A 15,121-nucleotide genomic window follows, 5' to 3' on the forward strand; every position below is an offset into this window, starting at 1 on the left:
ATTATCCCATCACAGCCTCCCTGAAAGACACATCAGCTTGCTTTGTTGCCTCTCTTTCCATTAGCCATACTGCCTGCAATCTGCAGGCCTACTTGCTCTGACCAGAGGAACAGTTTTGCAGAATATGTGCTGTTCTTCATCCTGGGCCTGCAGACAGGCAATTTCCTCCAGACTGAGGGGCCTTCAGGAGAGAAGTTGTATATACAGGGGAGAGAGTGATTTCCCCTCTTCTCAGTTGCAGCCCCAGGGGTGGATTAAAGCTGCTTAATCTTCCCCCTCTGCAGGAATCCCCTTTCACCTTTACTTCAGAAGTTGATTCTCACCTACAGAATGATCCTCTTGTAATTCATGGAGGGAAATGCATACCTATGGCTGCTTTAAAGTAGCTCCATTCTGGTAGCAAGGTTACCACAGCTATGGATAATCATGCAGATTAATTCCAGGAGTATTAATTCAATTACTCAGATTACTTTTGTATACAAAAGTCACATAAGTACTGGCCTATAGGAGTGTGTTTTGTTCTTCCTTAACTACAGAGTACTTATTTTTCATGTCAGAATTGGTGGCTGATCAACCTTCTACCATGCAATTGCAACAGCACTGATGCTTCTACCTATGAATTGCCACAAGATTTCCACATACAAATTAATTTTCAAACATTTATATAATATTTCTCTGTTATTTCCAGCAATGAAGACAATTTAACAAAGTTAGGGTTGCAGTATCATCATAAGTAATACTTGTAAAGCTTTGGTAAAGAAATTTAAATCTATTTGTGTCTGCTTGTCACAAATTCAAAATCCTGATTACCAACCAAACTGTTATTTATGTCCTTGTTGTTATTTCATGCTGGCCATCTTTGATTTTAATGTGAACCTTCTCTGTGTATCCCAAATCTACTATTATTCAAAACAACATACCTTTCTATAGCCTGTTGTCTTATAAATCATACATACACCTATCAATAAATGCTCTAAGGTATGTCTACCACCTGGACAGCGCTGAGTGTTTTAAATAGTCCAGAGTTATACATCAATGTATTTAAAATCTGCTGCAGTGTCACAGTGGAGCAAATGCACCTTTGTACAGCTGGGAAAAAAGACAATATGTATACAGTACATCCTATAGACTTGACAGGCCCTATTTAAATAAACCATAAGAATGTCATAACAGCTATTTTCCATTGTTGAGGGTGCAGATGTGAATCTCTGCAGAGAAAGATCTGCTGTTTTAGGGTCATGATTGTGGAAACTGCCTGAGGCCAGGGACAAGCAGGTTCTGCAAAACTTTTTCTGAGAGGAGAGGTTGGACAGGTCTCTAAACTTCAGAAGACTCTGGGTAAAGTTAAGCCAATCCATAAATTGTTTACTTGAAGGACTTGAAGAGGCAAACAGTCTGAAGTTTGTCCTTTGGTCTTACTGCTGCTTTGTACTTCCTGGTCAATATGATTGTGGCAGGAAGAGGGTGTAAGCCCCTGCAGTCTAAGAAAAGCAGTGTGTTTCTCCAGACTGAAAGGCAATAGAGTTTGGGGTCACTTAAAATTATGCCTACCTTGGGGGGCAAGGGTCCAGGCTACAGGACTTCAGCAGCTGTGGAGGACGACGGCTGCTAACACACAGTGTTTCATCTGCAATCTCCCTAGTTTGCTTGTTCAGACAGGTCACCACGGCCTCCTGGACACCTGCACAAAACAAATAATGGTCACAACCAGCTCTTCGTACCTACAGGGGCAGCCCAGGTCAGGGGTGGGCCCAACAGGACCAGCAAGGCTGCAGCACATGGTGACGCCCAGCCTCAGGCTGGCTGCTCTGGGGCTGCAGCCCCAGCTGCACACTTGTCATTTCTTTCAGTCTCACTGAAAGGTTTCTCAGTGCTGCAGTGAATAGTCCATGGATTCATTCACTGCTCATCTCCCTGGACAGAAAATTGTCCAGTAGTCTCATTTTTTTCCTTGGGGCATTTTATTTTTCAGGACAAGCAGGCTAAGGTGTGAAGATGGCCATGGCTATATTTTAACCAACAGTATGACTTGCAAAAGCAAAGTAAAATGTGGTCAGACAATTCAGCTCTTCTCAGTTTACTCTTCTGCATCCATAGGCCCGTACCCAAACTAAAGATGCAAACCTGCATAGTATATCTGAGAGCTGGGAAAGAATGGGTTAGAGAGACCTGGGAAAGAACTGCAGCTATTGGGACTAAGAGAAAATGGAAGATTTGGTTATTATAGTTTAACTCAGAAATTCCTTGTTACAGCCAAAATCCCTATGTAGCCTATGGCATATCAGTTACTCTCACTTTTCCTATGACTAGGGGCATCACAGGCTTTTTGTTTCACAAGGTTAGAAAGCTAGAACATTGCAACATTACATGCCACAGGGAAGAGGCATGGATGAGAAAGGATTTTCCCATGGATAAAAGGGGTCTGAGAGGGTCTGAGGATAATAATTGGCCTGAACTTCCTGAGAATCTAATCCACAGTGGTTCAAATACCATGAAAGTATGCTTTTTACATTAATTCCTGAGACCTGAGTTAGGAAAAGATTAGCTGAACTCCCAGCAATTACATTACAGTTTCAAAACCACCATTTTTCCAAAACATCTCATGAATTTTTTAAGATGCTAATGTGAAGGGAAAGAAACCCAAACCAAAACAAAGTGCTGTGAGACCTTAAAAACCTCCAAAAACAGTGTCACAGAGTTAACAATGTATTCTGGTGTTTCTAATGCCAGATCACATGTCATTAGGCAAAAAATTATTTTATGTCCTTCAAGAGGATCAAAGTGCTATACAGCTGATCACAGTCCCTGTATTCCTGACATTATTCACAAATTCATTCTCCTTAATCTCAGTATAGGCTGGGGCCCCCAGAAAAGAGGCTTGTTAACCATTTTTTTGGCTGCTATGTGTGTAACCCTATGTGTGTGTATTAAGGCCATGGCTATGACACAGGACTATGCAGTGTGTCTCCCGTATCCCAGATACCAAGAAAAAGAAAGAAATTTGACAGTTTTGGACATGGATACCAACATCAAAATTACGAAAGTCCCTGTAGTCAGCCAGTGCTGTTGGCAGTTTCCTTCTTTACAAGGTGGCCCCATATTTTCAATTTTACTCAATCATCTCAATCATCTCTCAAAAGACTTTAAAAAATATTGTAAAAAGGGTAGCCTAGTAAAAAGACAAAACTAATGGTACTGATTTATATCTAGGAAAAGAAACTTACAAAACTTATATATATGTGAACAAAATGTTCACTGCCCTGTCATATTCATTATTTTTCTAGCTCACTCATTTTTCTGTTGAGCATGTAATCATATTGTGTGCAGCAAGCACAGGCATATGGATCCTCCAGAATGGAATGCTCCTGGCTGAAGAACAGAGGTGGTTTACCTGATGGGAAATGGCACTGTGTTCAAACTACTGGTCTCTATTTTGCATGGAATATCAGTTAAGGCCTGATATCAAGACCAATTTGATGCAGCCAGGAAATAAGGGCTGCTGATCCAGAGGTCTGGAAACCATGAAAGTATTTTTCCAGACTCTGTGGAAAGAAGCCACAGATTCCTGCCACATGGTGGTTGACATGTTTCTGTTTGCTAGGCATACAGCTCACTCACCTTCTGTATGTCCTTCTCAGATAGAATTTTGTAAACTGAATGTCCTTCCACAGCTTCAGTTTTTCCTCTCTGAAAGGTGTCATCAATGACCTCTTGAACAATTATTATCAATTCAACACTTTTCCATTGTCTGTTTCAATGTTGAATACTGAAAAGTGATAACTATGAGGTCTTGAATTCAACCTTTTCTCCATTTCTCATGCTGGTGGTTTTATGTTATCAAATTCATATAGCTAAACTCTGATACTACTGTTCTTCAGTTTTCAGTATCCAACCAGCCCTAAACTTCACAGTAAATTCATTCCTCATACTTATTTCTCTCACCTAAGTAATCTCTGATTGCAATTCCAATAGTTCTTGTCCATACTACAGGCATTCTAGTCTGTCTATTAAAATTTCTTATCTTTGACAGATCCAGTAATCTTGCCTGAGAGCATAGATATCAAAGAAAAAGGTTCCTCTCTGAATATGGTTGCTAGAATTTTTATTGACAATTTTTGGCTTTAATAGCTTGTGCCAGAAGAAAAAAAAAAAACAAAAAAAACCAAACCAACCCAAACCAAACAAAAATACCCCTGAAACAAACAAACAAAAAACCCTAACAAACAAATAAATGAACGAATAAAAACAAACAAAAAAAAAAAAAAGGGGGGGAGAGAAAAAAAATCCGGCTTGCTCCAGTAGTAAAAAATGTGATCAGAATTACTTTCTTCAGCTTCCTCTTGAATCTCACTCTAGTGTGTCTCAGCATAATGACAACAACTGTGCCTCTGTTTTTGATAGGTCAATGTGCAAATGCTTATAACTTTTAAATTAGGATGGCTCATTGAACATTTAGAAAATATAAAAACTTTTGATCCTAAAACAGAAGTTCTACAGCACAGAGATAACTAAAAAAGGTATATGAATTTCAGGGAGTTCATTTGCCAAGTGATTGAATTCAAAATATTATTTATTGCACAATATGATTAGAACAAAAGCTGTCTGCTTTAAAATTGCTTTCCTTTGGAAAAAAAAAAAAAGAAATCAGTTTTCAATAGGAAATCACAGTATAAAAATGTGGAATGGTGGGATCTAGGCAGTCTTAAGTTCACTTTCAAAACACTGTCAAATGAGAATTTCTATCTTTATGTCTACCAGGATAGAATAATTGTTACATGATATTTGATGACAGCTCTGGGAAATGAAGCCACCAGCAGCAGACTATATGACTAACTCATTCCTTCTGGTTGCTGCTTCTGGAAGGTGAAAGGTTACTTCTGCATCTATCCAGTTTCTTCTCCCAGGACTCTAAAACCAATAAAATTAGTTTGACTAGTCTTGCACCTATAGCTACAAAAATATCTGACTTAGCATCTGCTAATCTGGAAAGTTTGGAATTGATGTCAGACAAAAAAAAAGCTTAGCTAAAACTTTTTGCTGACAATTGAAAGAGATTAACTTTACAAAGAAAAATGTCTCCTACAAATCAGTCTCTGTGAGTTACATTTGAAAAACACTACCATGAGCTCTATATTCTAAGAAATTACTTCATTGCAAGAGGATATTTCTAGGAACTGTCAGGTTTTGGTAGTCACAGTAAAAGTGTGATTAATTGTTACTGCACACCAGTAACACCAACACATGACATATACTCTTGTAACATCAGTGTTTCTCACCACTTAGCATATGCTAATGTCTCTCTTTTTTTTTTTTTTTTTTTTTTTTAGGAAGTAAAGCAAAAGTTTTAGTGGTCTGACAGCTATGAACTGCTCTAAATATTGACTACCATCAGCAAGCCAAAAGCAAGCACAGAAAACCCTTGCATTATTTTCTACTAATTGTGGTTTTCAAGACTATAACTGATTACCTGTGAATCTGTACATATTATTAACTCATAAAATGCTGAGTTCTTTTCAGTTTTACAGTATATATTTTGCATTTTTCTACAGTAATCCTTTCTTAAATCACCTGAAAGTTGTAAAGTAAAAAGACAAGAGTGGGAAAAACCTAGGTTTAATTTACAAAATACTGGACTGGACATATTTCTCAGAACTAGTTAGATAAAATGATGGGGGGGAAAAGGATATCAGAAATGTGTGTTAATGGTCTATAGTATGTGCATCCTGAGAACTTGATTTACTTTGACAAACTACAATTGCCAAGCCTGCTTGTTTCAGACATAATTAGTGCCATTTTGACAGAAGGTTTCTTTTGCACTGGGGTTGGAGCTGATATCCCTTATTGATAGGAGATACGGAATGGCTGAGCCCTTAAAATATCCCTTATTTATTTCATCTACTGTGGGAGGACAATTTGCTTCCACATGCTTTTGCTTGCACAGAGCAAACCAAGAGATAAGAACTAAAAATGATATGTGATTGTTAGCACATACCACTAGACCCTTTAACCTTTGGGTGGTCAGCTGATAAAGAGAACAGAAACATGTGATAAACTGAGCACTCTTAGTGACAGTCTGAGCACAGGTCTGGAAGTCCTAGGCTAAAATATGTTGTGCACATGGGATTTTTTGCATTTCTTATTTTGCATTTACAAATATGTTTGAAATCTGTCAATGTCAACAATCTTAAAGTTTTATTTCCTTCCTAAATGATTCTAACTAGCATAGCAAAGCAGCATGTCTATAGGTATTAAGTGCCAAGCACACACTTGAAGAAGAAAAGCAAATCCAGCAGAGAAACATTTTGCACCTACCTCCTCCACAGGACTCTGAGCACTCTGTAAAGCCTTCATATTCCCAGTCATAGAGCTCATCAAACTCCTGCAAGCTGCCATACAGAAGCTGAGTCTCCTCTGGGGTGTATTCAGTTGCCTCCCCACTGCAGGGACCACTGTAACAGGCTCTCTGAGACGCAGGTTTGGGACCTTCACATTCATCGATGGGCAGATCAGCCACAGACTGAGAGAAAGAGAGGAGCACTTGGCATTTCACAAGCCGCATCTGGCTGCCTACTCCACAGGTGACACTGCAGGTGGACCAAGCCTCAGGAATAAACCTGTGAGAGGAAGAGAGCAAGGCAAGTTATGTCCACAAATTGCCAGGGAAGCAAAAGCAGGATAGCCCTATCCAGGTCAAATTTTACTTAATGAAAAACAAGTACTTCATCTCATCATACATGCATTAAAAACTACACACAGGAGGTTCTATTGACAGCTCAGTGGCAGGTCTCCTCATATCCAAGAAGTAAGACAAACCCTTGTAACACCCACCTTGATCCTAAAACATCTCAGTGCAAGGCATCCAGCAATCTCCCAATGTGACCAATGTACATGATGATCCCACTAGCTACCTTTTTCAAGTATTTAACCTAGATAATATTTGCCTTAGTTGTTGTTTTTTTTCACTAGTAAGTACAGAGCAGGCTGCTGTTATCAGGTAATTGCAGGACTACAAGGAAAATAATTTCAGTTGTTATTCTTGTGTCACAGTAACTGTTTTTAAGTCTTAATTTGAAGCTAGCATAATTTCTTAAGCCTATTTTTTTTGTTTTATTTTTATTTTAAAATTTATATACATAAAATTTAAAAAAAAATTAAATAAATTATTTTTTTCCCCCCACAGGACATTTACCTTTTTCTCATTCAAAAAAAACCAAAAACAAAACAACAACAAAACAACCAAAACCAAAAAACAACCCAACAGCATTTAATTTTTTTTATGGATTTGTTTATCTGTTGCACTTGTCTTACTGATCAGTAACCCTTATATGCTCCAGATTTTTCCTTCTGGAAGTCCATGAATATTTTATAAAAAGCACTTTGCAGCAGTCATTACAATAAAACATTGAATTCTGTCTCTCATTATTTTCCTCAAGAATTGAATAATTTCTCTGTCACTGCTTTTTCAACATCAGTACTATAAACTGGACTAGCATTTTACTCATAGCTATCAAGCCTAAGATTCACATCTAACTCTATATCAATGATTACTACTTTGTTGCAGTAATGTAACACACCTTATTTTGCTAAGTTCACGTTGAACTAAACTGACTCCTAAATCTATGCAGAAACAATAGATTCAGGGTACTCTGTAAGCTGCAATACCTGTGCTTTGATACCTGATGTCAGTGGCGCTGGAGCACTGAAGTTATGAATACAGGGTAATTTAGATAGCTTTATCTGACTGTTTTGCCTTCTCCACTGGCCATTCTCCAAAACCTTCTGCCACAGGCAAGTTCTAAGGCAAGGGTTGTAGATATACTTCAAGGACTAGAACAAAGGAATGAATAGTTGGATCTAGCACTGATCCTCACAAGAACAATCCGTGTTGATAACACTCCCTCATTAACAGTAAGTGTTTGGAATCTGTCTGCTTCTGCAAACTCAGTGTTTGGGATGTATTTTCATGGAAACCTGGCTTCACTGACAGTATTCCTCTTCCTTTGGTCTTTACTTTGATAGGCCACACCAGAGTTGTACAGCTTTGCCCAGGGCTGAAGGCAATACACCTGTCTGTTTCTACTGTGGTCTGGGACTCTAGCAAACTCATTTATTACCTTGGGAATCCCATGAACAGCTTTAATAGGAAGAAAAGGGATATTTAGTTTTGGGATCAGCATATTTGAAAATATTTTTACACTCTTCTCCCTTTCATCCCCTGCCTTTCTCTCTTTGACAAAAGGACTTCCCCTCCATGCTGAAGTTAAAAAAAATCCAAAACCTAAAAGGGAAGCTAGTGTTTTCCTAGGATGTATATATCAGGATGCCTGACTGGAACATCACAGTCTTTTGGAGCAGGGAGTGTGAATCTCTTTACCCACTCTTTGTGGGTCTTTCATAAAATCTTGTTATAAACCTGACATCCGCTACTAGCACTATACATGGAAAGTAACAGAAAGGAAATAAATTAATTGCAAATATTATTGTAAAAATTGACAATATTTATTATGCTGTTACAAAGACTGCGAGAATTCTTTTAGGAGTAAAGCTTTTGGGAAACTAATGATGCAAAGTGGTTCAATTTCCCTCCTCATTAGATATTTTAACTTAAAATATCAGTTGTGTTTCCAAGATGATATCTTTCATTTTGAGAGGGTTTTACACTTCAGCAGCACAGGCGGGCCACTTTAGGACTGCAGCTGATGAAATTCTATTTTGATGCAGAAAATACCCTGTCAGAGATTAAGCAGTTTGCATCAGCCACTGTGACTTAGGTATTTTGACTAGTTGAAATGTACAGACTCTTAACCTGGTAAACTGAAAGGTAGAAATGCTAACCAGATTATGGGGAAAAAAAAGGTCCTGGTCTTCATCAGAAGCTGTCTTTCTTATTTTTTTAAACACTGTAAATTGTTCTGTAACTTTGCTTTGTTGAAGAACCACTGTACAACAAAAGTGAGGATAATCTGCAAGGTATTAAAATTATTCATTTAGAAAAACAGAGATATTTCAAATACTTTGAATATTTACACATGATGTGTATCATACATACAAACATGGGAAAAAAAGGGAGAGGACACAAAAGAAAAGTAAGAACATTACTAAAGAAGACTGGATCCTTTTTGAAATGAGGCTTGATCTATAAATGCCAGGTATTACATTATTTCACCTGAGTAAGCAACTCATAATGAAAATAATAGAATACCTGCAGGAAATTGGGTTTTTTTTAAGCTATCTAGGCCAAATTTCTACATTTTAAGTGCTAACATTGGAAATGTGATTTAATTCTATTTAATTCTAATATGACTGTTAGCTGGTAAAGAGAAAATTAGCCGAATCAGAAGAGTTAAAAGCAGAAAAAAGAGGGGAAACCCATTAAACCCTGTAAAGAAATCTCCATATAGCAATGGTCATTAAAAATGGAACATTTATGTAATGTGAATGTATAACATAAATATACAATGTTTCTGAATTTTCCACCATCCAAACACCAGAAAATTATAAAGGCTTTCAAATACTTTTGTGTTGTCATTAATGACAAATGTTGCCAAATAGTGAGCACAAACCACAAAAAGTATATGAATAAAAAGGAGACAGTTCATGGATTTGAAGTTATTTCTCCTGCATAGAGCTCATATTCCACTGCTCAGCATTAGCCATTTTTGTATGCTAACCTCTGAGCTACCGGAAAATGGAAGTCGTGGAATAGATATACTGAGAAGTCGTTTTTTAGAAAATGGGAAATGATTGAGGTGTTTCAGTTATCATTCCACATAGTTTAATTAAATCCCACTGTAATAATCATCCCTCTAACAACAACCCTAATAAACAAGCCAAAGGCTTACTCACTCCTTCAGCTAACGACTGATGTATATAACTGGAGAAGTCAGAAGAGGATTCAGAAGACAATGTCCGTGCTCAGTGGGACACCTTTCACAGCAGCTCACAGTGGGTTCAGGGTGAGACCCACAGAGAGCTCTGCTGAGTGTTTCAGAGATTTTCAAAACTCTTGATGTATGTAGCAACAGCCTCTTCTGTCTAGGACATGGTTTCCCATAATATGTTATGAAGAAAAACAAGTGTATACATACTCGTGTGCTTTGAGCTATGGAGAAAAAGAGCTAATTTTCTTCACTGCTACATAATTACATATTGCCCTTAATTTTTTTGCTTAATTTTTTTTTGTTTGTTGCTTTTTCCCTCTTGATTTGTTCATTTGTTTGCTTGTTTAAAATACCATTGGTTAAATCCATGGGTTAGATAAAGTCTGAGGCTTTGAGACATGCACATACCAGTGGGACTGAATGTTCTAAGGTCAAGACACCCATCTATTAAGGTCTCTAAACGCAGATACTACTGGTGAGATGAAATGTTCAGTGGTTTGTTTGAAGGCTTGGGAATTTTCTGTGATAGATCCAGAACTGAACACAGACTTCTACACTCCTTGTCTTGAGCTGAAATGAAAACCCTTCCTTTTCCTTCAGGAAACATCACCTTTTCACAGGTTTTAAGGCCTCGGTAACACCACAGGATGCTCACATAACAGCACTGGATAGGTGCTGGTGTCATTATTCAGAGACATGAAACAGTGGTTATTACCACTTATCAGTAAAATATCAGGCTCCATCTGTAAGAGTATTAAAACTGGAGGCAGCTGCACAGGTCCAATTCCAATCAGAATGATTCCATTATGTCCCTCTATAGTTATTTGAAGTTGCTTGAATATGATTTTTCATTCAGGTTTGTCTCTTTATTTGACACTGTTGGTGCTTTTCATTCACTGCTGCCTTTCTCCACAGGGAAAGATAACTGTTTCTGTCCTGTATCGTTGTTGCACATAAATCTTAAGTAATTGTGACTGTGTGTAGTGGGTCCTTGAATGAGTAGATAGCAATCCTTAGCTAATGTGTGCATTGATGACCTTCCTTTTGACCAACCACGTATATCATATCTTAATATGAAGAATCTTCCTTTTCACTATCTACTAATCTGGACAAGCAATGGCTAAGTAGACAAAGCTATATATGTCCTCACTATCTTTTTTTTTGGCAATCCAGCCATCAGGACATGCTCAATTTTTACAGTACAGCTGTAATAGGAAGTTTTAAACTTACACTTACTAACCTGTGAACCCAGGTATAAAGAGCATGATGGAAACTGTTCAACAAGGAAAATCAAATTAAAATAGCTTATGTGTCTTTAAGAAGCATAAATACTTACTGAAAAGTAAGAAAGAGGTATTGCGTGCCTCTGCCACACTGGTGTCTCTGTCCATATCCAATTCCCTGTGGGCTTTGTCACCCCTGCTAATGCATGTCAGGAATTTCCCTTTGTTTTTTACTGAACTGGCCCCATCACTAGGATGGTGCTATCTGGCATCCAGATACTATTGTTTGCCCACTACCCCATCAATCTGCCAGTCCCCCCTGCCTTTTTTTTTTGTATGGCTAGCACCAGGGTTGTTTATGGCAGTATGTTAAAAGCTGGACATGGTGTTAACATATAAAAGCATTTTTCAAAAGTTAGAAATCTTTCAAGAAACCCTCCACTACTCATAAACCTAATCTCATTATACATAGAAAACCCCATGCTTTTTTAATCATGACTGCTATTCTTTCTGGAATAGCACACTGTCACACTGCGCTGGTGTAATGAATTCTAGAGGAAGAGGTCACACAGAAAGATACAGTGGCTCCTTCCTCAGATAACATTTCTAATGCCTGGTGAATGGTCACTTCAGGGATGGACAGCAATAGGAGAACAACATGTACCTCAACACAGGACAGCAAGGCCTTCTCACCTTAAACATTTGTGCTGACAAAGATTACAATACTTTGTAATACTTTTCATAATAGTTCTGTCAGCAATTAATTTTTAATTTAATTTAATCCCATTTAGGGGTGCAGTAGGTCAGACAACCCAAACATAACTATTCCCTCTAGACTTGAAGTGGCTGAAATAATGTAATGAGGTTGTGATTAATTCTTTGAGGAGCAGAACCAATAAAGAAATATTTAACACGGATTTGCATTTGAAGGCTGAGTGCCCAAGTGGATACTTTGCTATTTTTTAAGGACTGAACTCCTTTAAAACCTGTCCTTCAACTGAGTCTTTTATTTCAGTGACATGTGTGGAAAGCTTCCACTGAATTTCCTGAAGAATATCAACCAAATTTGACAGAGGAGTAAAATTCTCTGTGATAATTTTATACCTCTGTCAGAATCAGTTAATAGTAATAAATTCAGACATTACTGAGAGGAGAGGAAGGCAACTGACAGACAGACATATACAGACAAAATTCAACTGTAAGACTTGTTTGCATTAGAAATTCCTGAAGATATAAATTATGGAAGGCATTATACACAGATGGAACAAAATTGCAGCATCGGGTGCTCTGGCAGCACATATTAGAGAATGATCACAAATTACAGGTGGAAGGATAGTATGTGAGAAATATTGTGGCTTTATAAGTCATAGCATGCAATTTCATAACAAAATTATATTAAATAGAAAGTTACAAAAATCAGAAGACAGCAATACAGAGATTCACAAATATGAGAGATCAATTCATAGAAGAAGTATGCTGAAAATTTTGGGGTTTAGCTTTTAAACTTCTAATCAAATATAAACTTTGAGAAAGAGAATAGAATTGCTTATAGCTGAAGTTTATTTCTTTGCCTGAAGAAGGATAAGGGAGAAACGATCACAGTGGTCAGGGAAGAGTGGTCTACTGGCTACAAAGAATGGCCCTGTCTGTAGAGGAGAATGGGGGCAGTCAGAGACTTGGTGGCGTAAGAAAACCTGGCAAGAGCCTCAGATGAATGAGCCAGGGGAAACGAATGAATCCTTGCTGATGTCTGTCCAAGTGGAGTAATGAAATTGGTAATTACTGCACCAACACAGAGTAAATAGGAAAGTCATACAATCAGCCATAATATGATCATTCATCAGCCAAAATACGTAGCCTGGCGTCTGTAAGGGTGGTGGGCCATGGAGTATTACATTGTGTCTCTGCCCAGCTGCAGAAGCACTGCCCGAAAGGTGCACTGTCAGGGAATACACCTTGCTCTTGGTGTGTTTGAAATCCCTACACAGCTGAATGAAATGATGCTCTAAAGCTGGCCCCAAAGTTGATTGTTCCTTGTATTTTGATGTGTTCTAAATGTTTTGTCTCATTTTTTATATTGTTACATACAGTTTTTCAATCTAATAATCAGGATCTAAAATGAATAACTGTTTAAAGTCAGACATTAATGAAAAACAATGTTAATAGTGAGGAACTATTTTAGGTGGAAGTTCACTGCTCAAGATTCCTGAAAGAGATTAGATATTTTAGAACAATATGGATGCTACAGATGTATGTTACAGTTTACAAATGGGGATTGCATGGATGGTTCTTCCAGCACAAATTTTCTAAGTTTTTATTTGGTTTTCCTGTCTCATGCCTTATCACCGAAAATCATTCTAAAGGAAATTCAAAGCATTTCTGAGCTTTGGGAAAGTTTGTGTGAAGACCCTGACTTCATGCCCTTTATTCTTCCTGTTAGTCAACAGACATAAAAATCTGTTCTTGAACTTACATTAACTAGGTTTCTCATCAGCCTAAAATAAAGATTAGAAATACTCCTAGAGATCTGCCTTGTGGGGAGAAAACAAGTGTAGGAAATGTCACCTCATGGCAGACTGAATCTAGTCTGGACTGTGGCCCACTGTCCAGAATGGGAATAACAGTATCCCACTGGCATGACTGGAGCCTTGCAGTAGATGCAGCAGTCTTTGCAGAAAATGGCCTCCAATGCAGCAGAGCAGTGACATGAACTGTGGAGGTGTCATAACTGCACTTGAAAACAATTTGAAATTCTTAAATCCTTTCCCTTAGATCTCTCAAGGACTGTTTAAGTATCACAAGTAATATACCTGTAAGGTTTTCCACAATATTTTATTAAAATATGCATCATGACAAACAACAGGTTATGCCTATTCTCTACAAATACCTTGTTAATACTAAAGCTACACATACCCATATGTGTATATACACATATACACACACACACATATATACCTATACTCCTTTCCTGCAGTGCAATCAACCTTGTTCACAAAAGTAATAAAAAAATTTCTTAGTGTAAAAAATTACTCTGAATGTGACCACATAACAGCATATCAGTATTGTTCCTATTTTATGTGTGTTCCCAAAATTTATTTACAGGTTGATAAATGCATATTTAGCTAAGTAATTTAGTATAGCCATGAGAAAAAAATCACAAGAAAATGCATTTTACAAATGAAAAATTAGTATATCCACAAATGTAAAATTTTCTAGGCTTTGACTCTGAATTAATCAACCTACAGGGTCTATGGAACTCTGGAAGCAGTTAAAGATCTCATACTATATGTGACAGCTGTTACAAATATATATAAAGACATATGAATGTATACTTGTCTGTGTATGTGTGTATAAATGCTTCTGTATACATATATTTGTCTATATGTATGTATATATACAAAAAAAAAAGGATTTTTTTTTTGTTTGTTTTGGAGGACTTATTACATATGTCTCCAGCTCACTGGCAATGCTTCAGTTTCTAATCACTTCAATTAAGATTAATCATGCCAGAACTGCAATTATATTGCATATTTTTTTTTAATCTAATACATAGTTGCAGTTGTAATAAAAAATGCCATGTGCTCAGACACAAGGAATTAGATATTGATTGACGCTGTGTACAGAAGTTGCAATTATAGCATGGATTTATTACAGTTTCAGACAAAAACATCTAAGTTTTTGTACTGATAATAAAATATAAGAATACCTATAATTTCTCAGTCTCATGTGGTATGCACCCTAGGATTCTAGTTTATTTTCTGGTAAAATTTATACTTTTTTTTTGCTGTCACTATGCTTTTCCCTGGGGAAGAAGGCAAGAGGGAGTCATCACTGGCTGCTTTGTTTTGCTTCTTGCAAATAAAATAAATAAAGCTGCCTAGCTGTGAAGATACAGTGGTAATAGAGAACATATTAATACACAGGTGAATGCACTTTTATTATAATACTCTTTTAATGATCTTACATAAAATGCGTATATTTGATTAAATTAAATCTGCATTTACCCTCTTGAAATCT

The 15,121-nt window shown here is 37.2% G+C and overlaps 1 protein-coding gene across 1 annotated transcript in view; it reads right to left on the minus strand.

The window, feature by feature from the left end:
• The window catches only part of ADAMTSL1 (ADAMTS like 1), a 294,793-nt gene that overhangs the window by 63,347 nt on the left and 216,325 nt on the right, over nucleotides 1–15,121 (minus strand). The window contains exons 15-16 of the mRNA XM_041416472.1: nucleotides 6,313–6,614; nucleotides 1,552–1,681 (exon numbers count right to left, since the gene is read on the minus strand). Coding sequence (XP_041272406.1) covers nucleotides 1,552–1,681; nucleotides 6,313–6,614 — 432 coding nt within the window. The remainder of the gene's footprint in view (nucleotides 1–1,551; nucleotides 1,682–6,312; nucleotides 6,615–15,121) is intronic.

Source organism: Onychostruthus taczanowskii, unplaced genomic scaffold, assembly GCF_017590055.1.
Source record: "Onychostruthus taczanowskii isolate IOZ18803 unplaced genomic scaffold, ASM1759005v1 scaffold52, whole genome shotgun sequence".
Classification (NCBI taxonomy): Eukaryota; Metazoa; Chordata; class Aves; order Passeriformes; family Passeridae; genus Onychostruthus; species Onychostruthus taczanowskii.